The sequence below is a fragment of the Acomys minous genome, assembly GCF_964271855.1.
Source record: "Acomys minous genome assembly, chromosome: 16".
NCBI lineage: Eukaryota > Metazoa > Chordata > Mammalia > Rodentia > Muridae > Acomys > Acomys minous.
Window position 1 is genome coordinate 6,389,893 of NC_140498.1, and position 24,900 is coordinate 6,414,792.

The window sequence follows — 24,900 nt, forward strand, 5'->3', positions numbered from 1 at the left end:
GTTTTTATGTTGTTAATTCTGTCAGTTTGCTTTTAAAAAGCAGTTTGCTATTCATGATTCTTTCACCCAGTCACCCTGATCAGCCTGTTTCCTAGCCAAGCTTGTACTTAGTACAAACCCTTAAGACTTTAAGAAATAAAACATGTTGAATGTTTTTGGTGTTAGCACTTCATGTAGTCATTCTTGTTTATTTTAATGTTCTTTGTCAATTTTGTTTTTCTTTGCTTGAGAGAGACAACTCACAACATTGCCCTGGAAGTTGGGAATTTATTTATGTTGACCAGGTTGGCCTAAAACCTGTGATAATTCCTTGCCTCAGCGTCCTGTGCGCTGGCACAAGCCACCACCGTTCCCAACAAGTTTGTCTTCTGCTTTGCTTCTAAATGTTAAAGACCACTTTGCTGTGCCACATGTGGTGGTGACAATTGTAATCTCAGCACATAAGGAGAGGATCATTGTCAGTTTGAGGCTAGCCTGGTGTATGTAAGCAAGCTCCAGTTTGGTTGGGGTTACGCTGTCTTTGTTTCCTTCCCTACCCCACAACTTGAAAACATCATTTTAACTAATTTTATGTAATTTTTTATTTTATTGAAAATATATTTGTTTCATGCAATATTTTCTGATTCTAGTTTCCCTTCCTCTACTCACAGTTTCTTGCTGCCTCCCCTCCCATCCAGATCTATGCCCTTTGTGTTTCCCCTTAGGAAACAAACAGGCATCTAAGGAATAATAACACAATACAATAAAACAAAAAATAATTGGAATATGACAAAACAACCAAACAAGAAAAAGAGCCAAAGAAAAAACACAAGAAACACATAGGTACAGAGACACACAGTTCATACACTCTTAAAAACCCCAAACCAGAAACTATAGTATATACACAAAGGATATATGAGGTCAAAACAAAACAAATTAAAGCCGTCCCTGACTTAACATTACCAGACAAAGAGCCTCCAAAGGTGCCTTTGAGTTCATTTTGTGTTGGCCATCTACTGCTACCCTTCACAGCAGTTTCCCCAGTTAGATTCCCTTGGAGAAAACTAACTTTTCATTTGCAAGTGGCTATCAATTGAAGATAGTTTCTCAGTTGGGGACAAAGTGTGTTCACCTGTTTCAGCTCTAGGACCCCCATCTGGTGCAGACCTATGTAGGCCATGTGCATGCTAGCACAGTCTCTGTGAGTTCATATGTATTCCAGCCCTGTTGTGACTAGAAGGCCTTGATTCCTTGGCGTCCTCCAGGCCCTCTGGCTATTACACTCTTTTTGCCTCCTATGCTACAGGGTTCCCTTTGCCCTGAGGGGCAGGATTTGATGGAGACCTCCCTTGTAGGGCTGAGGGTTCCACATCCTCTCACTCTCTGAATGCTGTCTGGCTGTGTGTCCCATCTGCTGCAGGAGGAAGCTTCCCTGCTGGTGGCTGAGCATGGCAGGCAGGCATGACTAGAGCAGAATGTCATTAGGACTCATTCGATTGTTAGGCTCCTTTAGCAGAACAGTAGTACTTGGTTTTCTCCTGGGCCCCTGGCCTATCTAGTCTCAGGTTCTTGGCCACCCATGCAGTGTTGGAAAATGTGTTCCATCGTGTGGAGCAGGCCTTAACTCAAAGCAGGGATTGGTTGGTTACTCCCACAGCTCTGTGCCACTGTTGTGCTAGCATGTCTTGCAGGCGAGTCACACGTGCAGACTGAAAGATTTGCAGCTGGGTTGGTGTTTATCTTTCTCCCTGGGTAGCATGAGCACCTTCCTGTACTGTGAATACTAGACCACAGGGAAGAGGCGCTAGGTAGACACCAGCTTCTCTTCTTTGTGTTGAATGAGTTGCATAGTATAGGTGTTGTCTTCAGCCGCAGGGCATTACTGTCAGCTAGTGAAGAGCCACCCCCAGCCTTGTCAATAGCCTGGGTTGTTTGGTGGTTCCCATGGGGACCTCTTTAGCCAAACACTTGATTAGCTTTAACTCTTTCCTGGTGCTGGAAGGTCCAGTTGGTGCTAAGTGACGTCCAGCTAGGGCTCTGTCTGTCTTTATATATGTACATATTATAGGTCACTTCTGCTGTATTGGGTTTCCATTGTGCCCTCTCAGATGCCCTTAGTTTCAGCTGTCCCTTCCTGTATTTCCCTCCTCACCTCCCTTTTCATCCCCTTTCCCATCTCATCCTCACATTCCAACCCTCCCTCTTCCTTGTCCATTCATAACTATCTGGTTTACCCTTCCTAGGGTCATCTATCCCTCCCCTTAGTCTCTTACTGTCTATGTAGCCTCTGGTTCTATGGCTTGTAGCTTGCTTATTAATAACTTAAAAGCTAATACCCACATATAAATGAATGCATGCTATATATGTCTTTCTGGGTTTGAGTTACCTCATTCAGGATGATTTTTTTATTAGTTCCATTTACTTGCAAATTTCAGGATTTTATTTTTAATGGCTGAATAATATTCCATTGTCTAAATGGACCACATTTCCTTCATTCATTCATTGATAGACATCTAGGTTTTTTCCAGTGTCTGGCTATTATAAATAGAGCAATAGTAAACACGATTGAGCAACTTTCTCTGTAGTAGGGTGAAGTATTCTTTGAATATATACCCAAGAATGGAATGGCTGGAAATTGAAGTAGATCAGGTCTCATCTTTCTGAAGAACTGCCACACTGATTTCCATAGTGGCTGTACAAATTTGTACTCTCACAGCATGGATGTGTGTTCCCCTTACCCTATATCCTCAGCAGCACAAGCTATCTTTTGTTTCATGATTTTTTGGCTATTCCTATGGTTGTGCACACCTTTAATCCCAGCTCTTGGGAGGCAGAGGCAGGCAGATCGCTGTGAGTTTGAGGCCATCCTGGTCTACAAAGCTACTCCAGGACAGCCAAGGATACACAGAGAAGCCTTGTCTCGAAAAACCAAAACAAACAAACAAACAAAAAATAACAAAGCAATTTTGATTTTTATTTCCCTGATGGATACACATACATGTTGAACATTTTTAAGTGCTTCTCAGCCATTTGAGTTTCCGCTTTTGATAATTCTGCTTAGATCTGTACTTCATTTTTAAAGAGATAATTTGCTTTCTTGATGTCCAGAATTTTGTACTCTTTATATATTTTGGATATTAGTCCTCTATCAGATGTGTAGTTGTTAAAAAAACAAAACAAAACAAAACAAACAAACAAAAATCTTTCCCCATTCTGTATCCTCCTGTTTTGTCCAAATGATTTTTCCAAGTTTTGGTTTTAATTGTAAAAGTTTTAAACTGGAGGTGAGAATACATATCTGTTGTAGAAAATAAAGATGGCTATTGATGTTTACTATTAATTACCTATAATTATTATGGTGGTTATTATTAACCTGCTACCATAGCAATAAAGTACACAGACACCTGTTGTATTTTAAATAAGCCCTCTTTCACCTGGGGCTGCGCAGCTATTACCCGCTGAGGTACCTTGTTACTGCGCAGTCCCACGTCACATTCCATCTGCCTTCATCCTTCCCACCTGGGCTCCTTCCCATCCAGTATCTCCATAAATACTTGCATGTGCTTTCCAGCTGGGCTGCTGCTCTCCACGCCGACCCTCCTGGCCCCGTGGTTCTCTCCACACTCACCCACGTTGCTTCCACTTCCCTTCTTCCTCAGTACCCTCTCTCTCCTTCCTGTGAGCCCTCTGTCCTCTCTGCCTGTGAACCTTGGCCACGCCTACCTCATTTTATTGGTCAACCAGGGATTATTTGGGGGCAAGGTTACACAGCAACATTTGAGGTATGTGATAGTCTGCTTGTAAGAGACAGCAAACAAACCTCAGGAAGCAAAATAATTAACAATCAAATACAAGTCACCAGACCATGCTGTTACACATGTCTGTAATCCCAGCATTCACACTCAGGAGGTGGAGACAGGAGAGTTAACAGATCAAGGTTATTCCTCGGCTAGGTGGTGAATTTGAGGTCAGGTGGGCAATGTGAGAGAGACTCTATATCAAAATCAAACAACAAAAAACTTTTTGTCCCTTTATCCTTTAGTAATACATGCTTTTAACATTAAATCTGCTGTTTTTGTACACAAAGTACCTTTTACATGTAGTTTGAATGTCCTGGTTGAGTCGGATGAAAATGCTTTGGAAGTAAAATTTTGATACCTGCAACAGCAAATCATGTAGAAAATTCCTGGACCATCCTTATTCTGAAAGTGGCTTTTCCTATTATCTCCCTCATCTTCTAGGAAGGCTCACCTGAGAGCTGCTCTCAGGACCGCCCGCAGGGGTGAGCTCTCAGCCAGACATCCCCTTGCTGCCGGCCCCTCTCTCGTATCTGTAGTCAGTGTGCTCTAGTATATACCCTTAGAATTTACTGAAGTGGGGAAGTGTTGATTGCACAGACTGCCCGAGTGGCTAAATATATAAAACACTGTGGAGACAGGAGTACTGGAGAAAGTGTTCCTAATACGGACACGAACCAGAATGCAGAAGAACTTGTTCTGTAATAGATTATCTGTAGAAACCCTAAGGAAGCGAGTCCATGTGACTTACTGAAACTGGGCTACCAAGGATAGCATGTTGAAGCAGTCGGTACCATTGTCTGACTGAAATTTTGAGAGGAAACGTGTGTCTCTCTATGTTTAGGGAAACAGTTTGCAACAAAAAGTTTTCGGGGGGTAATTAGACTGGTAAATGGATATACATTTTTTAAAATGCTGTATATTACATATATATTTATCATTTTAAAAACTTTGATTTTTCTCTGAATTTTCTGGTTTTTCTATAATGGATACAGTGTACTTTTGCACTAAAAAAAATGCTGATACTTCCCTGCTTTTAAGCACAAAGAAATACTTATTGGGATACCTTTGTTGCTAACTTGAAGTAGACTGTACTGTGGTGGTTTTACTCTTATAGCTGCAGAATGCTTCAGATCTGTCAGTCAGCATTTACACTGCATTGGAAGGAAGGGGATTTCTGTGAAACTGAAGAGGTTTTGGCGTATAGCACTGTACTTTGACTGAGTAGAGTGTTTGCGCTCACCTTGGGATAGGCAATTCTACAGTGACTGGTGCTTTCCCTGCAAGAGTTAGAGTTCTGGACACTGAGCTGGGAGCACTGAGCATCATCTGATGCCTGCAGCACAGAGGGTGATTTGTGGGGAGTGGACATCAGATAACTCTTGTTTACTTTTTAAAATTTTAAGATATTTGTTGCTTTTTCAGATACAATTCTATATTGACTAAGATTTATTAAAGCAAGGTTCTCTGCCTTTCACTGAATTCTCAGGCCTTCAAAGTAGTACCAGTTTTTAAAATAACTTGAATGTTAAAAAGTTAATTTAATAAACAAAAATTATTGTATTTATAGTTAGTATTTGAAACTTTTACTTTGTGTTTGTCATTTCTCAGGTAAACGTAAAGCACTGAAGTTGAATTTTGCAAATCCACCTGTCAAATCGACAGCACGGTTTCCTCTGAATCCTAATACTACAGGAGTCCAGAACCCACACATGTGAGTATTCTCAGTGACTAAATGCAGAGCCATCCCACTGCTGCACTTTATGCAAAGGAAGGGCTGATCTGTTTTCTTAAGATAATCTGAAATGTTATACTTTGAACTTAATTAGAAAGTTACCGATTCTGTAGTCTTAAGTTGAACAGGATTTTCTTCTTTAAATATTTACTTGGGAAAATGCCACTAAAGATTGAGGCTCACTTATACCTTTGGGCTTTATAAACTTTGGGTTTTCGTTTAAAGTGCAGGTTGTGTTTAAGAACACAGCTGTCTTCTTACTCTCAGTCCCCACTGTCCATAGTGACAACACAGATTCTCATCCCTAGAAGACTCATTTGGTATATCAAAATTGTATACATGTTAGTGTTACCTGTTACTGGTTAATATTTTAAGTAAAAAGATAGAAACGATGGTGCATCTTACTGAAAATAGTAGGGACATGTTAGTTGCTCTTAGTTCATAACTTGAGGATAGCAATTTAATGAAAGCTTCAGTCTAAGTGATGTAGTATATTAAATAGTAACCTCTTCCCCCAACCCCTCCTGAGCGTGTGGCTTTACCTTATTCATATGTACTTTCATCTAGTCCTAGGATTGAGATGCAGAAAGCAAGCGGTGAAAGTTATAGTTGAAAAGCTGGCAACGGAGTACCATATGTTTCAAAAATAATTTCTCAACGTCTGGATTCAGGCCTTACTAAACTTAGATATATTTAGTCTTCTCAAAGAGGCACAGTCATTGGTTCTTCTCTTTTGAAGTTAGGCACACCTTATATTTGCATCCACTAACAAGTGGGTGCAGTATCCTGTGATGGGGATGACTGAAGAGCTTTATCTTTCCTGTAGTGATTTCTACAAGTGAGGAGTGTGTGTGTATATGCATTTATTAAAGAGTTTCACCAGTAACCTTAGAATGAAGGATACTTTGTCTGGGAGAGCTATCCACTCATGGTTACTCTTAAGAGCTCAGCTGAGGTCTCAGTCTTTTTCCTTTTGAAACATCAAGCAGGGCTGATATTGGGCAAGAAAGCCTAACCAGTCAAAGCTCCAGAGCCAAGCCGTGTTCTTTCCTCACTTCCAGCATTTTGGTTGGAACCAGTCCAAAGTGATCCGTAAACGTAGTCTAGTTTATTACTGTGGTTATCAGCTGGTCATATGCTTGAGGTGAAAAGCAGGGGAGTGTAAGACCTGCTGCCCTCCCTCCTGTCTCCTTCCCATTTGAGTCCTTGGAGGGTAAAGAGATCATCTCATTAGGAAATACATGTTTGTAGCAATGGAAAAATTAGTCGTAAACTAGAGACCCTTCAGCATTTAACAGCTATTAATGTTTTGCCTTTTGGCTTCTAAGATGAAAAGTTAAGTTGTGTAAAACAGAGTATAAAGGATAATAGATTAAAGGAAAAAGCTCTGTAGGATCCTTTTCTATGTTCCTGTCAGATTTTCATTCTACCAGACACTCTTTCTCACACCTCAGGGCCTATTCTTGTGATCTTTTTGCATGACTTGTGCTAAAATCCTATTCAGTGTGTAAACTTGAGAAATAGAAGTAGATATTCTGCTGTTATGTTCTATGCCTTTATTGTAGTAATAGTTGATGCTCTCTGAACAAAATTGTTTAAAGTGTGCAGAGTACAGTTATTGCAACTATACACCACAGTTGTTCAACAAGGAAAAACAAGTTTAAAACTTAACTCGGAAATGGAACTAGAGATCTGTCTCAGCTGTTAAGAGCACGGGTTGCTCTTTCAGAGGACTCTGGCTTAATTCCACCATCCACATGGTGTTTCACAGTCATCCCTAACTCCAGCTCCATGTGATCTGACACACTCTTCTGGCCTCTGTGGGTACAGGTTACACATACATACATGCAGGTGAAACGCACGTTCATACACACACACACACACACACACACACACACACACACACACACAAACATGTGTACATATGTACACACGCATATTAACTTGAAAATAAATGAGTGTTGATATGTTTCTGGCTTAAGCACCAGGAGCCACATTTTAAATTCAGGGCCTTTGTTGAGACCAAGGCTTCATTTCCCTTGTTTGATATATTGGAACAAAGATCTGTTTTAAAGTCCCATGTTAATCAATAGTACTCTGAATTCTATAAGGCCCTTCCTCAGGAAAGCTTCACTGAGAAAGGCACTTACTGTTGAGTACGTTGTAGGAACTTTTCTCTTTGAGACAGGGTCTCACGCTAAAGTTCAAACTGGAATTCCTTCTGCTTCAGCCTCCTGAGTACTGGGATTGTAGGCATGGGCCAGCATACCTGGCAAACTTTTGTCTTTAACCTTTTCTGTAGATATTAGCAGTAGATGGAAACTTAAGTGCTGGTTTCTACCCAGCGGTGTCACTAACTCTGGCCTGTCTATCACTTGGCTATGATATGCAGTCCATGCCTGACTTAGAATGTTCATTATTTCATTTTGGTGAAAGAGGGAGGGACTGGGAAAGGTAAAGAGTTAAGTATTTTTTTCATGCTCAACTTTGACAAGCTGAAAGACAGAGAGCTTCTCAGCTGGCAGTGGGAGAGGGCTCTGTCTGCATTCCCCAAGCAGCTCCGGGACACCTTGGAAGTCTCCTGGTCTGTGTCTGTCCTCCTCCCCATTAAGTAGGCCGTGAGTAGACTCTGTGGTGAAAGAAAGCGTTATATACAAGGCTGCTGCACTCTGGGATTCAAACTAGGCAGAAAGGTTTATCTCTATTACAGACTTTTACTGTGTTTCTTCCAGTGTTTGTGCCTTTGGTACAGTTTGTCCAGAGTAAACAACCTTACTTGGCTGCTGAAGCAAAGAGGGTCATGTTTGCTTGGCATCATCTAAGGCTCTCTGACTTCTCATGTCTTATGTCTTTAAACAGGTTCTGGGATTTGGCCCCATCCTGCAGCCTCGCTGACACTTCCTGTATTTGAACTTTGTAGAAAGATCTTCCCTCCACTCCTTCCCTTTCCTCCCCTCCTTCTCTTTCCTCCCTCTCTCCCTCCCTTCTTTTTCCTGTATGTCCACTCTCTTGAATCCTTTGTTGTAGGCAGCTCTTCCTTTCACTTTTCTCTGCCTTACTAATTCAGTTACTGCTTACTCTTTGACTTTGATCTTCCCAGTATTGTTGCTATTTTTTCTTCTTCCTTTTTCTTATTTTTGTTTTAAAGGTAACAACTTTGGCTTTTATTTTAGGAGCTATTAGAAAGTAACTTGAAATTTCTGAGCTAGAAAACTAAGTGGTAGGTGGATGATAGAGTTAGTTCTAGGACTTGTGTACATAGGGTAGTTAAGGGTGTGTACATGGTTAATAGATTAAAAATGAAGCAGATCACAATCTGTAGATAAAACTTTCGACATCAATCAGGTTAGATTGAGAAGATCCTCAGTTGATTAGACCCAAATCTAGAAAATCTCTTAAATACTTACTTTAGCCTATTAAGTTTAAGGAAATACAACTAGATGCATATATTATTCATGAAAAGTATAACTTTCAACAAATAGGAGACGAGAGTGATCTTTACTTCTAAGTAAGGTTTATGTTTTTCCATTTGTATGGCTGATTGTAAATTGTTATTAGTAAAATGTAACATAGGAATACTTAATTTTAGGTGTTTCCCTTCATAGTCACCTAATAAAAACACATTATAAAGCAGTAATGTATTTTTACATTAGCTAACACATATAAATAAAACTACCAACTAGTTTTATTATCCTGAACAAACAAAGGGACCAATGGTTAAAAATAATTGCTGTCTACTTACAAAACAGTAATTATTTGTGATCCAGGACAACTAATACTTGTTGAACACCTCCTATTTTTTAGGTCCCCAGATACTTTGTCACATTATAAAATTCTCAGAACTGCCCTTTTAGAGTATTTTTCATTTAACAAAAAAAACTAAGAATGAGATCAACAGGACAGTGCTCAGTACCACAGGCACGGACACAGCTAGTGTTATAATGCCAGTTCCTAGGGAACAGGTCATCCTTTCTTCACGGGTGTCTGCTAGCCATAGTCTCTAGGTTTAATTTTATTTCTCTTAAATTCAGTATTGATACAAACAGTATTTTTATTTATATCATCATCAGTTATTTTTAGATAGTCTTAACTACATAATTATAATTTCTTTCCTATAAACTTTACTAAAGTATATATAGGAGGGAATGTATGATATTAAATATTACACTGTTATTTTAGATGTAAAAATGATAGAAACACACTTCAAAAAATCATACCTATTAAATAGATAAAATACTATGGTTTTTGAAACCCTTTGAGGGCAAGATACTAGCTTGTTTTGACTATTTTGAGTGTATTTTTGTTGTTCTGTCATTTTTGCAAATTTTCCTGTTTTAGCTATAATTAGTAAAACTCTCAAGTAATAAAAACTGTTTCTTCAGCCAAACATCTCTTCTAGTTTCCTCTATTTATCATGAACATTATGAGAACAGGATGTTGTTTGTAACACTAGGACGTTTTTATAGCTTTATTAAGACCTTTATCTACAGGACAAAGTTCATGTCATATATTATTGGGATTTAGCTGGAAAAAGCTTATACAAAAACCATAACTTTCAAAACTTATATCACAGTATCTGCAAATGTTGTGAAATTATTCACTATTATCTTGACATTTTTTTCACATAGCCAGTTCTCCTGTTGTAGCTGACTTATAAAAGACTTCCAAAGTCTTCAATCTTGCAAGAGATTGATGTTCTTATAGCTCAAGAAGAGTGACCTTTGAGTGCAGGTTAGACTTGCCAAGATGCTCCTTGCTTATATCTTGTCCGCAGTGTGAACACGGTGTTCGTAAGCCTTGGCACTGTGGTCTAATCCTCATTTAAGGACTCTTCCAAGTCTGTGTCTTCCATTTCCGTGGCTTACTTTGAGGCTGATATGAAGATTTAACTGCAGAGTTTGAATATTTTGCGGGTATGAAAATGGCAGTAACAGATTTATTACTTGTGTTTAATTCTGCAGTGTGCTAAAAAAAAAAAAGTGAATTTCCTTGACCTGGGACAGTTTCCATGAAATTATTTGTGAAGTTTGGATTAGCAAGATTATTGGTAATGATATCTTCTGAATGTGATATTGTCAAAGTGACAGTTGCAGAATTTAGAATCTCAGAGCATTCACAAAACCCAGGTGCCCCTAGAGCTTGATTTACTGATATTTCCAAAGTATCTTCTAAGAGTTTGTATGCAGTGTTGTGTACACAACTCTTAGAGCTGGCTTCACCAGGGCCGGCGAATCGAGTATTGTGCGTGTTCAGGTAGTAGCTCTGTGCTACCTGTATTTTCTTTGCTTATTGGGTACAAATGGTTATTTGGACTCAGCTTATAGGCATACTTCTTTCACTTTTTCCCCCCCTAAAAGAAGCATTTTTCCCAGACAGTCTTCAGGCAAAGAAAATATTGTTGGAATTGCAGTTTGCTGTAAGCAGGGGATTCCCCATCTGATGTCAACAGAGTCAGCACTAACGTGAGCTCCGATGGGACTGGAGTCCCAGAGCCTCGTTTCTTACTCTCTACCCGCTTTGTAAGCCTCTCTTTATCGTATAGAGGAAGTGGAAAGCTCAGCCCCCAGTCCTTCTTGTTACAGCGCTTCTCGCAATAAATCGCTGAGCACAATAAATCACACGTACCTGATGACCCCGCCCGCCAGGGGACGGGCAGCCGCGAGTTCTTCTCTAGTGCTCGCTCCTTCCCGGTTTCTTCTACATTGTGAGCTTGACTCTCACAATACCTGCTTCTGTTATTCACCAGTGTTAGGAGAGCGAAGGGAAGATGCTGCATCTATTAAAGGAGGCTTTGAGACCCTTTTGGTTGAAGGAATTATAGGCTCCTGTTGAAAGCTGATTCCTGAGTACTTGTCTTTTTAAGGTCGTAGAGAGTTTTAAGAATGATCTTGAATTCAGTATTTAGCCCAGGCTAGCTTGCAACTCTTGCATCAGCTACCTAAGGACATGGATTCTGGGTGTGTATTATGAAGCCCCGCCCTACATATTTCTTAAGTCAGATTCTACCCCTCCCCCAATGGACAGGAATTAAACTCAATCTGAGAAAAAGGGTAAGAATATTATTACTAAGTATCTTAACAGCCTAGACAAAGGTACAAAGTCTCTTTAGAAGATTAATGAATAACATTGAAGAGTTAAGAAAGAGTGAATTCAAGTGTTAAATGAGTAGAAGGAAGGAGATAATAAAATAGCAGAACTCTAGGTGATATGAAATGGATGGATAGTAGAGAATTCCCAGCCATTTCAAAGTTATTCCTAAAAGGCTAGAAAGTAGATAGGTGAGGTAGTGCACACTCGTCTAGAGAATGAAGAGCCCAGCATGGGTTATATGGCCAGACCCTGCCTCAAAATAAGAAGACTGACAGCTGTGATGTTTGCCTGAGAGAGAGAGGCAGTGGGCGAGAGGGCTTTGCGGGACCAGGTGCTCAGGGCGTCAGCCTGTAGATCTACTACTTGGGAGCACAAGACAAGAAGAATTAGAGTTCCAGCACAGCCTGAGCTAAATGGAAAGATGCCCCCTCCCAACAAAGAAGGAAATGAAAAAGACCTCCAAGCTACCATTGTGAAAAATGAAAGAGAGGCTATCACTACAGATCCTACAGGTACAAAAGTACATAAATATAGTGAGTAATTTATCTCAAGATAATTGGGAAGTTGAGGTAGTTTGTGACATAAATAACCAAAGCTTACTCATGAAGTTTCTCATCTGGTAAAAAGTTGAATTTATACTTTATATATTTGCATAAAGGAAATATGGGACGTTGGTGATTTTTCTGTACCTGATAGCAAATAAAAAAAGAAAGAGCTGTGTGGAACAGCTCAGTATAGTATCTGGCAGTGATCCTGACTAATGTGTGTGAGGCCCTGAGGGAAACAAACAGCACCAATAAAAATAAAGAGAAGAAATAATATTAATTTTGCAGAACTTATTAGACAGTGAGTAAGGGACATTTCTCAGCTCATACTTTGGAGTCAGCATAACATTGATAGAAACCAGACAAAGACATTACAAAGCAAAGGAGACCACGAAACTCCATTGTTAATAAACATACACTTGAAAATCCTCAAACGCACCAATTTGGATTAATCTTGGTTGGATATTTATTTGATCCTTATAATTCACTGTACTAATAAACCAAGAGAAATATGTGGGCATTTCAGTAAGTGCCAAAAAATATTAAAAACATTTCGTTAAACTAAAGGGGGTAGTTCCTCACTCATTGGTGGCCTCTGAGGAAATGCACTTACAGTGGTGCGCATAGTGAGGAAAGACTCAATGCTGTGTCTGTGATTGGTAACAAAATAGGAAGGCCTGGACTCTGAACAGAAAGACTTAAAATTGGATTGCAAACCAGTCTTTTTTCAGACAGATGTAATGGCATATGTAGAAAGTCTTAATCTACCAAGATTACTAAAATTATTAAGTGATTTTAGCAAGGGGCAGGGTAACAAATTCAATTCTTTTCCTAAATGAATGTCAGGGTAACAAAAACAGTTCTTTCCATAAACATCTGTTAGTGAAAATAAACACTTAGAAGTACAATTTTAGTAGCCTAAAATGTACAAAATATTTATGGATACAGTTAAAGAAAATACATAAAACCACACTACCATTAATTACTGAGAGAAATGAAAGACTTTAATACATGGGTAAGATGTCTTTTTCTGGGCAAGTCATGTAGCTCAGTGATGGATTGCTTACCTAATATGTGTCAAACCCCTAAACACACACACACACACACACACACACACACACACACACACACACACACGGGTGGGGGTGGGGAGAGGAGAGAGATATATTTTGGTTATGTAATTTATATGGAAATACAAAGGATGTAGAATAGTGAAAATACTTTACAAAATAACAAAGGCGAAGGATGTAAATTATTTGATTTCAAGGTTTAGTATGAAGATACAATAACTAAAGCTTTATAGAAGAATGGTATTAATAAGATGAAATAGGAAGTTTAGCCCATGAGCACACATGTACGTTCTGTTAATTTTTGTTCAGTTCCAGGTAAAGGATAGACGTTTATGATGGTGGAGCACACTGGGATGAGATGTGTAGTAGAAGGAACCAGGCCCTAATTCATACCATATGCTTGAGGTAGAGCATTGTCCTAAACAGAAAGGCAGAAATTCCATTCCCTTGTAAAGGGAAGCATCCTAATATAATTGTCTGGCTCAGGCAAAGACTTATTTGATAGTACAGAGGAACATGGTAGTTGCCACCAGTGATAAATTGAACTTCGTTGAAGATAATGTTCTTACCAGAAGTTTCTTAGGAAAGTATATAGGCCAGTCATGAAGTGAAAAAAATACTCTGCATTTACCTGACAAAGGACTTTCAGCTATGTAATGAACTGCAACTCAGAGCAAATGATGATGTAATCACTTCCCCTTGGTGGGGAGACCCAGTGGTACACAGGAAGGGGAAACAGTTTGTCTGGATGAGACCAGATAGGCTGAGGCCGTCTGATAGGGGAGGAGAATAGGGTGGAAGAGGAAGGGAGGGTGGAAATGGGAAGATACATGCGAGAGAATAATATTCAGGATGTAATCTGAATAAAGTATAATAAATTTTAAAAAATGGGTTTTAGACTTATGTGGACATCTCACAGAGAAACTTAAGAATAGGTAACAATGCATGGCAGGCATTTTTGACATTAGTCATCAGAAGAGACAGATACAAGTGAGAGTGATATTGCTCACCTACCAGAAGGGCCCAGACTTAAAAGGATGCACAATGGTATCAGGATTCTCACATATTGTTAAGGGAATAGAAAAGGCTCAGCTACTGAAGAAAGCTCCTTGATAGCTTCTCATGAATTAAAACATGGCCTAGCATTGTATTCATTGCCCAGTGTGAAAATGCTTTATGAAAATTTGCCTTTGAACATTCACAGAAACTGTTGATCGTGGTTCTCCAGCCAGGAAGAGTACAAATGCCAGCAGTGGGGGGACGAATGAATAAACTGTGTTTTACTAGAATGCAATAAAAATGGCTGATTCACATAACCACAGTCTAGGAATGCTGAGACAAAGCCAGGCACAAAGGAGAGCACATATTATTTGGTTCACCTGTCTAAAATTCCAGAGTGGCTGAGGTCAGAACAATTCTTTTCTTGGGGAGATTGACAAGAATGGCACAAGGAGTAGCAGGTTTTCTGTCTTGTTAAATCTTGTACGACTTAAGTGCATATGAATTTGCCAAAACTTAATGGTTATGGTGTAGATATTTCACTCTATGTAAATGATACTGTAATTTAAAGACACAGGACAGTAAAATTATATGGATAGATTGTTTATTCTTACTCAACAGTAATAGTGGTTTTCTGTCCTTTTTCTCAAAGCACACATGCCTTTTAGCAGTCATGATGCCTGGTGATAAATGCATAAACACAGATGATGGCTGAATTCACTTCTTATCTTAGTAGAGAAGTGTGTGACAAATGTTACTTCTGTTCATTTGATTTCCTTGAGGGATGTTTGAAAGAAACCTAGAATGATTGATTGATTTAATTTATTTAGCAATCCTAGTGATTTCATCTAGGGCCTTAAAACTGCTATTATAGTAAGGTTTCTACCTTTGGGCAGAGCCTAACTATAGAGGGATTTGTTTGTGAAAAAATGTATTTATTTAGTTATATGCATATATGTAGGCGTGCCTGTGTGAGTTGATGTGCACTATGTGTGTGCTGATGCCTATGACAACCAGAAGAGGGCATTAGATCCCCTATAACTGGAGTTACAGGAGACTGCCATCTGAGGTAGGTGTTGGGAGTCAAGCCATAGGTTCTCTGCAGGAGCATTAAGCACTCTTAGCCACTGAACCATCTCTCCAGCCTGAGTAAAACCTTCTAAGAGATTGTTGTCAGGTGTTATTTGGCGCTCAGTCTACTCTGGAGCATTTGTCGCATTATTCCAAGTATAGTGTACACCTGGGTATTTGGCTTCTTTAGATAACATTGGGATTTGTCTTTATTGTGTGTTCAAAAGAATGTTTTTGATTCAAGTGTGATATCATGAGCTTATAGTCCCAGCTACTAACAAAATCAAAGTGAGAGTTCCCTTGTGCCAGAGAAAGACAAAGAGAAAGAGGCCAGCCTGGCTGGCATAGTGAGGCCCTGTCTCAAACAAACAAAAATCACTTTCTTTTAACATAGATACGTATAATTTTTGATGAGAAAATTGTACACAGAGCCAAACCCCAAAGAAACATAGTAGAGACTTAAGGAGCAGGCAAAGAGTGAGAAAAGATGTTTGCGAGGCAATGGTTGTTTGTGATGTCATAGAAGCCCAGCATTTTACAAGGAACCAGTTGGAAAGGGACAGATTAGCACTGTGTAATGCCAACAGTCTTTAGTGGAGTTCCTCAGATACCCTTTAAGTGCTGTGGTGGTTGGAGTTGGAAATATACAGTCTGTTAGCTTAGGGCAGTTTCTTTACCTTCCTCTTATGAAATGAAACACAGCCCAGGAAAACGACCATCTCTGTAAGCTTTGGGTATAGCAGGTAGAAGGCCAGCTCTTAGCAAATACACTGGCTGTAGCAACCATATATAAATATGAGTGTTTGCCTTATCCTCCTTAACATCACTATTTCCTTTGTGAGGAAACAATCAGCTTTCCATTTTAAATCAGTTTTGGCCCAACAACTGCATATTTCTCTAATTTGTCTGCTTATGCCCAGACTGGCTTGCAACCACCTACTGCAGCCTCCTGAACGCTGGGTTTATAGGTGCCTAACACTGCACCCAGCGTCTTACTACTTTCTGATTAAGAACATTAGAATGTGAGTGCTTCTAATTGGATTGTTTAAGCAGTTTTTTGTTTGTTTGTTTTTGGGTTTTTTTGTTTTTGTTTTTTTTAATAACCTTTTTTTTTTTCTTTCGCTGCTTCTTAGGTCTAGGCAAAGACACTCATTTTGCTAGTAGTGCCAGGAAACAGGCAGTTTCCATGGTAACCGACAGGCTGGGTTTTACTGTGGAAATTTCCGGAATTAACAGAGCTGCATTGCAGAAGGATGCATAGAGCAGTATTCATCTAGAGATCTTCACAGCGTGTGCAGAGAAGAGCAGTTGCTGTGTTATTGGGATAAGTGCATGTTTATTTTCTTGTCTAAGGAAGATTGGCAGGTGTGTGTGTGTGTGTGTGTGTGTGTGTGTGTGTATGTATGTGTATGTGTGTGTGTGCATATGAGTGCTGAGAGAGAAAAACAGCTTTGAGGCATTTCATACATCCCGGCTCAGTAATCTGGGGCTTGCTTAAAGATAAAAAAAAAAATGATAATGTGGTTTGGAAAGGACAATCTGCTTGGTGCCATTGGGAGAGAATTAGGTAAGTGCATCTCTTACAGGGGTGGTAAGGAGCTGAGGGAAGCACACTTCTTCAGTAGATGGTAACAGTTCTTAGGAAAGGTGGGCCTAGGCAGAAGATGGTTTTTGCTTTATAAAGGAAAAGTGGTAGGTAGCATGTTTGAGGAATCAGCTTTCTATTTTGAGCTGGAAATCCACCAAGGTAATTACTATCACCTGCTGAAAGACAACAGCTAAGAGAGGTGCCCAGCATGCTAATAAAGAGGTTTGGTGCACTAAACACTCACCTAAATGATAAAAAAAAAGCCTGCAGAATGTTGTTAGATTCCTAATCCTGTTGATCTGGGGTCTGGATTTTTAAGGGGGAAAAAAAAACTCAAATGCATTTTGAGATTAAATTCTAGAAATCTGTAGGATTTGAATAGATAATTAGGTGTTTCTTGTGGTATAAAAATTATAACTTTTAAAAAGAAAAGGGATCTAGAAATGCAAGCAGTGGTTTTGATGCTCAAATGATAGCCGGGCAGAATTCATGTCGTGTGGTCAGGGGGCTGTAGCTTCTGGCCAGGTTGTTCTTGTAAAGGAAGTTTGACTGGAACACGGCCATAGTGACCCGGCTGTGTGTTTACAGCAGAGAGTGTTTTGCAATGACTGTATTGGGAAACCTGAAGTACACTATCTGATGCTGTACAGAAAAGTTTTGAGACTCATAGTGTATTCTTATGTTTGTTGGAAGTAACTGTTGTGACAGACTTGATACCTTAAAGCAATAGCAATTTATTCTGTCACAGTCCAAGAGGCCAGAAATTGAAAATTAAGACCTTGGCTGGGCCGTGCTTCTTCTGCAAGTCCTAGAGAAGGCTCCTCCTTCTTCCTCCTCCCTTTGGTAGTTCTGAGCTTTTCTGGCCTTGACTCAGGAGAGTTATAATCTCTACCTTTATCTTCACTTTTGTCACAGACCAGCTCAGCTTCAAAAACTCCTGATCCCAAGGACCTATCCCCGACAGAGCCAATCCATGACACACTTTACCACCTTCCCTGTTTCTCTCTGACTCTCCTTTAAGGAGAGTCGTCATGTTTGAACTATCTGAAAAGTCATACATATGTATGAATAGTAAGATTCTAATTTTGGTTGCTGTTATTTTTTGTGTTTTGTTTTTTTTTTTACATTTTAAGATAGGGTCTCACTACATAACTCGCATGGCCTTGGAGCTTCTTATGCAGACCAGACTGGCTTCAAACCCACAGCTCTCCTGTCTGCCCAGTGCCGGGATTCAAGGCATATGCCACCATGCCCAGTGATTCTATTTTGGATCTACCTGAATAAAGATGATCTCCTTCTGAGATCTGAAATAAGATTTGTAAGGATAAGGTTACATTCTGAGGTTCTGGATAGATATGTATTTTAGGGGTACAGGGGATTATTGAAGAACTGAATTTTGTTTTCTTAAACCACATTCTGTCTTAAGGCTAGCCAGTTCCTGCCCAGTTTTCTTTGGAAACTAGTGAAGAATATATTCTGCAGGAGACTTTGGCTACTGGGAAAGATACTGGACCCACTCTTCAAGTACGGGGCCATATAAACCATAGAGCATGGCCATGTGCTGCCGAGAGGCAGTGGAGGCACTAGGATGCTAGAGAGGGAGACTACCAGAATCCACAGGGGACTTGGGAAGACACGCCAGCACCTTCATTATCCTCTCTCATCTCTTCATGTCTTTTCTCAGCTCCCAAACTCCAAACAGTAACAAACACACTTGGAGTTTTAATGAAAAATGATTGGAACCAAAGCAAGAATCTGAGTTATGAGCGATGAGACTCATGGCTATGCCAGTGGAAACAAACTGATGCAGAAGAAGTGCCAAGTAAGCAAATGGTAGAGGTGACGTAGAAGGAACACACCAGTGCAAGAGCCTGAGGCGTGGTTTTCATGGGATGGCTGTACTGTAGGAGAGTCTAAATAACAGCTGAGGCTGGGAGATCTGCAACGCTTCTTTCTTCCTACCTGTGCACATCTGTGAGCCGTAGTCATGAAAATAGTTCTGCCATTGTAGTCCTTGGAAATTTCATTACTGTATTTTAGGTCTGTGTTTGAATTGGGATGTTTGTATAGTGAAGAATCAAACAGTAAACAAGGGGTTCCAATTGAATGCTGCCCAAAAGAGAAAACCTCCTTGCATTTTAATTTGATGGGTTAATGCCCATAACCTTATCTGAATATGTAAGAACGAAACCCCTGATAGAGGTTTAGATGATCCTGCACGGAGATCATCATAAGAATTGGACAGAGTGATTAGCAGCAGACCCTAATGACTATTTATTACAAGTAAGGATGTCCTAAATGACCACACCATACTTTCTGATAAATGGTGCTGGGATTATAGACCAAGTCCCTGGTAAGGTCTAGTGTATTCTGACTTCATTTAGATGCAGTGGGGAAACATGAAACCCCTTCTACGATTTTCAGAGAGAGTTTCCCAGAGAGAGAAGACCAAATGAAGTCTCATTTCTTTTCTAGTTGAATGCTTTAGTCTATAAATATGTTCATATTGGATGCCAAGTTGAGATGGTAGGAGGCCATGGGATTTTCACTTAACCAAAACATTTGTGCATATGGTTGAATTGTGTGGTTAAGCCTAAATAGTTCTCCAGAAATACAAAAATTATCTTGAATGTAGTAACAGTTGTATTTATGAGATCATGAGTATGCCAGGATTATCATATGGTCTGGACTTAGATTAAGCTGCTTAATCACAGATGACAGTTATACTGAACTCTTTACCCTTGCTGGGACAGGTCTTGCTGTATGGTCTACATTGGCCTGGAGTCTGTGATCCTCCTGCCGCAGCCCCCTGGGTGCTGCTGGCCTACGGGGTGCACAGCACCTGCCTGCCGTGCTGACCTCTCATTGGCAGCTGTGCTAGTTATAATACTACCAAAATAAAAATTCTACCCAGGCGTTCTCTTCAAACAGAGACTGCCTGTGGGAGGGTAGCCTTCTCTGCCCTGTCTCAAGTCCCCTTTTATCCTTTTTCTCCCTATAGAAAACACGTTATTTTCTTTGGGGATTGGGGTGTGAGAGAAATGGGTGGGGGCACACCTTATCTGGGAAATGGGGTCATCATGAGTGAATCATTGTGGGTGAAAGTAGAATAAGATTGTAGTGGCAATAGGCCAAGAGTTACATTTTAGAATCCTCTGCTGTCAGTCCAGAGTTTACTAGTAAAGGGCAAGAGGACTAGGGGTGGGAGACTGTGCGCTGGAGCTGTGGCTATTTGCATTACTACCCTGGGCCCTGGTGTCTGTCTCACCAACTTGTGCCATTTCTCACATGCACCGGTATGGAATGGGGGAGGCCCGCATATCTATGGAATGCCTCTTCTGTGCCCCTGCCTTGGTAATTATAGTTGTCTTGGTTTCCCTACACTCCCAGACTCATGTCCTCAACACAAGGATGTTGACAAACCTTCCTAAATCTCCTTTCTCTGTAGTAGTCTGAGCCCTTGAAGCAGGAGCTAGAGATATTTGCAGCTTTTTTGTTTTTTGTTTTTGTCTCTCAGGGCCTACTACCATTGATGCCTGCTGCCCAGTGTTTTTAGGATTGTTTCTCCTTTCTGTCTTACCTACTGTGATGGGAAACTTGGTGCTACACTGACACAGATAAGGGTTTATGGGAGTAGAAAACATCTTGGCTGATTTTAGGAAGACTATTTCTCAGTAACATTTCTTAAGATTCAAAATAATTTCCTTCCTCCATCCCTAGCCAAGATTAGTTTTCTTCATAATGTAAAGAAATTAATTTGTAAGGGTTGGAGGGATGGCTCAGTGGTTAGTACAACTTGTTGCTCTTGCAGAGGACCTGGGCTCAGTTCCCAGCATCCACAGAATAGCTCATAACTGCTCATAATTCCAGTTTTGGGGGATCTGACACCCTCTTCTGGCCTCTTTGGGTACCAGGTATGCCCATAGTGCACATACATATATGCAAGCAAAGCACTCATATATAAAAAAATAATATAAATAAATCTGAAAGAATATTTTTAAAAGAAATATGACTTATAAGAAGAGGCTGAAAAGCCAAAATGTGAGACTAGGTTTAGATGAATGAGCAGCAGCATTACTGAACAGGATGTCAAATGAGGAAGAATCCTTCCTAGGAATTTGGAAACAAAGTGGAACAGAGACCATGTCACATGTAGCATCCACCCACAGACACAGCAGGTGCCAAGAAGTGGAGGGAAATAGCTGATTTCAAAACATAAATGACTAAAATTCTTTTACGTTCTTGAGTTCATTGAGAAGATAAACAAGCCACATTTATGACAGATGGAATTCATGTTCTAGATCAGCAGTTCTCAACCTTCCTAATGCTGCAGCCCTTTAATACAGTTCCTCATTCTGTCTGTGGTGACCCCCAACCGTACACTTCATGAAATTATCTCATTCTTACTCCATAACTGTAATTCTACTACTGTTATGGCTTGTAATGGAAAATTTGTGTTTTCTGAGAGTCTTAGGCAACCCTTGTGAAAAGGTTGTTTGACCCACAAAGGGGTTACAACCCACAGGTTGTGAACTGCTGCTCTAGATAAAGAACTTTTGGGCAAAGCAGCAGTGACAAAGCAATCAGATGGGCTGACAGGACTCAGTGGTGCTCTTTCAGGCAGCAGAACCAGAAGTAGTTATTGATCAATATACACAGGGTTGTTAACGTACAGCAGCGACACCGTAAAGTGCAACTAGGGAGAGTCTTGAGCCAGCACTGGTGGTGTTTGCCTGAAACCCCAACACCTGTGAAGCTGAGGAAGAAGTTGAGACCAACTCTGTCTATACAGAACTGTCTCAAAAAAGAGGGGTGTGGGAGGAGTTACTTTATCTTAGTATCATTTCTAGTTGGAATACAAATCAGAAGTGGACTCTTGACTGATGGGTCTTGCTGCTCTTCCAAGACTGTGCATGCATGCTGTACAGCCCTGACCAAAATGAAGCTTCTATTAATGACTGCTGTATTAGCATATTTGAGTGGAATTTGTAAACTAGTTTTTGTAGTTTATGCATATCATATAGAAAAATACAAAGTGTGTTTGCTTTCTGAATTGTGAGCGAGGCTTTCCTTTTTACTTCAGCGGCCTTGATGAGGGAGTTGGCCTCGGGTGTCTCGGTAGACAGGAGTAGCTCAGGAACCTGCCTTGCTGCTGTGTTTGCAAAGTAGACAAGACTGTATGAACAGAGGGCAGAGAGAAGGTTTGAGTGTGGCTGCAGCCATTTCACCTCCTTGGTTATGTCAGTATATTGAAAAAAAAAAAAACATGCAACTTCAGTTTACCCACCTACATAGGAAACAGCATGAAATCTACCCACCTATATAGAAAGCCCCAGGCAGCTTCATCAGACACTTGGGATAGAAATACAACTTTTTCAGGGTTTGGTCTGATTAATGTTCTAGAACATAATGTTGCACACAGTTCTTTGTTTTTGTTTTTGTTTTGTTTTGTTTTTTAATCTGTAGGCTTTGGGAAATTAGATTTGTGTGGGTCAGTGAAAAGATGACAGCTAACATAGATGTACTATTAAATAGTAAATGGACAGGTTGATAGTCCAAAAGCTAAATAATCAGAAAAGACATTAGTACAAATTTGTAGTATCAGAAGGGACAGTTTTGTAGATTTTCATGTGGCAAGGTAAGTCTATGATTTCAGATTTTAATCTCTACACATTGATGCTACTTTAATAATAAGGCCTGCTGGGCGTGGTGGCACACGCCTTTAATCCCAGCACTCAGGAGGCAGAGGCAGGTGGATCACTGTGAGTTCCAGGCCAGCCTGGTCTACAAAATTGAGTCCAGGAAAACCCTGTCTCAAAAAACCAAAAAAAAAAAAAAAAAAAAAGCCTATATTAAATGGATCAAGTTGTTCTATATCAAATACCCTACTTAAAATCTTGTATGTTCTATAGAGTATGCTACTTTATGGACATACATTCCTTTTGCATGCACATAGTATGTCAGTTTTTCACTATGTGGGTGTGTATGTGTTTTCTTTAGGAACCTAGAATTATTTATTAGATTTAGGACTTAGGTCTCTAGATATCAGATGCAGTTGAGAATTCCTTAAGGCAGAGCTTTTGGCTGAAGTTGCTGTGGGGCTGAAGGTGTTTAGGGTTGTTGCCTGCCAGCCACCATATGCTGAGTGAACTTTCCTGTTGACCTGTCTCCTCTCATGCCAGATGCTGGGGACGCAGGGCTTGGCCTCCCATGGGAATCACTAGGAAATAAATAGCATTAGGGACTTTATTAGTTCAGAGTAAATTTGTGTACATACAAACATCAAGTGCATACACAATGGCATAAGCCCAGTAATTTCTTCCCCCAATTCCATAGATTCATCTAGAGATAGGCTAGGGCTCATGTAGTGTTGTCACAGGTGAAGTCTAGAGTGCTTTTGTGGTCACCCTGTCTTTCTCTGGACACTATTTCCTTTCTCAAGGGCATTAAAGGAGCCTGGAGCCAGAAGGAGGAGGGGAAGACGCTGCATCAGCTCCTTTAAGCACTGTGTTCCTATTTGCCATGTCTAACTGCAAAGATTATTGGTATCTTAGATGAGCTCTTTAAAAACTAAAACCAAACCATTGACTGTGAGGCTGAAACAACAGAAACCAATTTCTCATATTTGTGAAGGCTGGAGAGTCCAGTAAGGAGTTACTAGCAAGATAGGTTCCATCCTGAAGTCTCTTCCCGTCTTTTCCTCACGCATGTGGGAATGCAGCAAGCTCTCCGCTGTTTTCTCTTTCAAGAACACTAGTCTTGTTAGAATAGGCCCTCACCTCAGCTATCTCTAAGGCCCTTTCTTCAGTACAGTCACACCAGGCATTCTGTGGCATGTGAATTTTGAGAGGGAACACAAATTAGTTGATGAGCATTGCTGCCCATGTAGGAAGGATGGCGAGGAGGGTGGGTGTGGGCAGCATGGTGGGTACATCACCCACATATTCTGCCTGAGTTTCCCAGCTTGGTAGTAAGGATCTTGGAGTCGGGACCTTATGGATTAGTCACTGAAGGCATCTAAGTGTAGAAAACTGAAGAGAAATGAAAGCTGTTGGGGAGACTTTTTTTTTTTTAATTGAAAAGCATTATCTTAGAGTCAGGGAACTTTTTTCCTCATGAAGAGTGCAGTCAGAGTATAAACTTAACATATTTTCTGTGTTGTTTTGTCTTTTTTTTTTATCATTTTTTTTTTAACACAGGGGGTGGGGTGGAGGCGGCAGAGAAACATGCACACCTGCAGTGACTTGCTTTTTGAGGTCAGAGCATATAACCTATGGGAGTCAGTTTTCTCTTTTCCTGTGTGTGATCCAGGAATTGAACCCAGGTAGTGGTGATTGGCAGCAGGTGTCGTAACCCACCGAGCCTTAATGCCAGCCCCTTGCCAAGCTTTCCAATAGATGTGTTTTCCAGTGTTTGTAGGCTTTTTTTTCCTAGGTCCCTGTCTTAGTAGTATTCTGTTTGTGTGATGAAACACCATAGCCAAGGTAACTTTTAAAGTAAGGCATTTAATAGAGGGCTTGCTTACACTTTCAGAGTGTTAGTTCATGCCCATCATGGTGAGAAGCATGGAGGCAGGCGGCAGACGTTGCGCTGGAGACTCGCTGGACCTGAGAGCTTACTTATGTCCTGATCCACAGAGAATCTGGGCCTAGTTACTCCTAGTGACACAACTCTTCCAGTAGGGCTACACTTGTTCCAACAAAGCCAAACCTGCTAATCCTTTTCAAAAAGTCCCACTAACTGGGAATCAAACATGAAATGCATGAGCCTGTGGAGGCCATTTTTACTCTAACTACCACAGCCCCTAATGTACTTTAGAGTAGAAGCTGACTTCCAGCTAGAGTTCATGGTTGGGTTCAGGCAGAGTCACCAGCTAGTGCTGTACTTATTTATGATCCTATGGAAGCCATTAAGATTGGGCGGTTGAAATGGAAGCGTTGAAATTGTTCAGTTTTCTTGGGAAGGTTGTGTGAACATGCTGTGGTGATGTTGTAACCATGAGATGGCCTCTGATTTTGTAGTATGT

The 24,900-nt window shown here is 40.4% G+C and overlaps 1 protein-coding gene and 1 pseudogene across 6 annotated transcripts in view; one reads left to right on the forward strand and one right to left on the reverse strand.

Moving 5' to 3' along the window:
• MAP2K4 (mitogen-activated protein kinase kinase 4) overlaps positions 1 to 24,900 on the forward strand; it is a 94,656-nt gene that overhangs the window by 25,732 nt on the left and 44,024 nt on the right. For 4 of the 5 annotated variants that reach the window (XM_084761349.1, XM_084761350.1, XM_084761351.1 and 1 more), the window contains one exon: positions 5,388 to 5,490. In XM_084761349.1, coding sequence (XP_084617475.1) covers positions 5,388 to 5,490 — 103 coding nt within the window. Of the gene's footprint in view, positions 1 to 5,387; positions 5,491 to 16,460; positions 18,697 to 24,900 lie in introns of those variants that run through there. The other variant, XM_084761352.1, reaches the window with a different exon arrangement.
• Positions 9,655 to 11,287, reverse strand: LOC311587639 (annotated as a pseudogene). The gene is made up of 3 exons: positions 11,137 to 11,287; positions 10,842 to 10,978; positions 9,655 to 10,314 (listed from the first exon to the last, which is right to left on the reverse strand). The product of its transcript is annotated as an uncharacterized misc_RNA (transcript).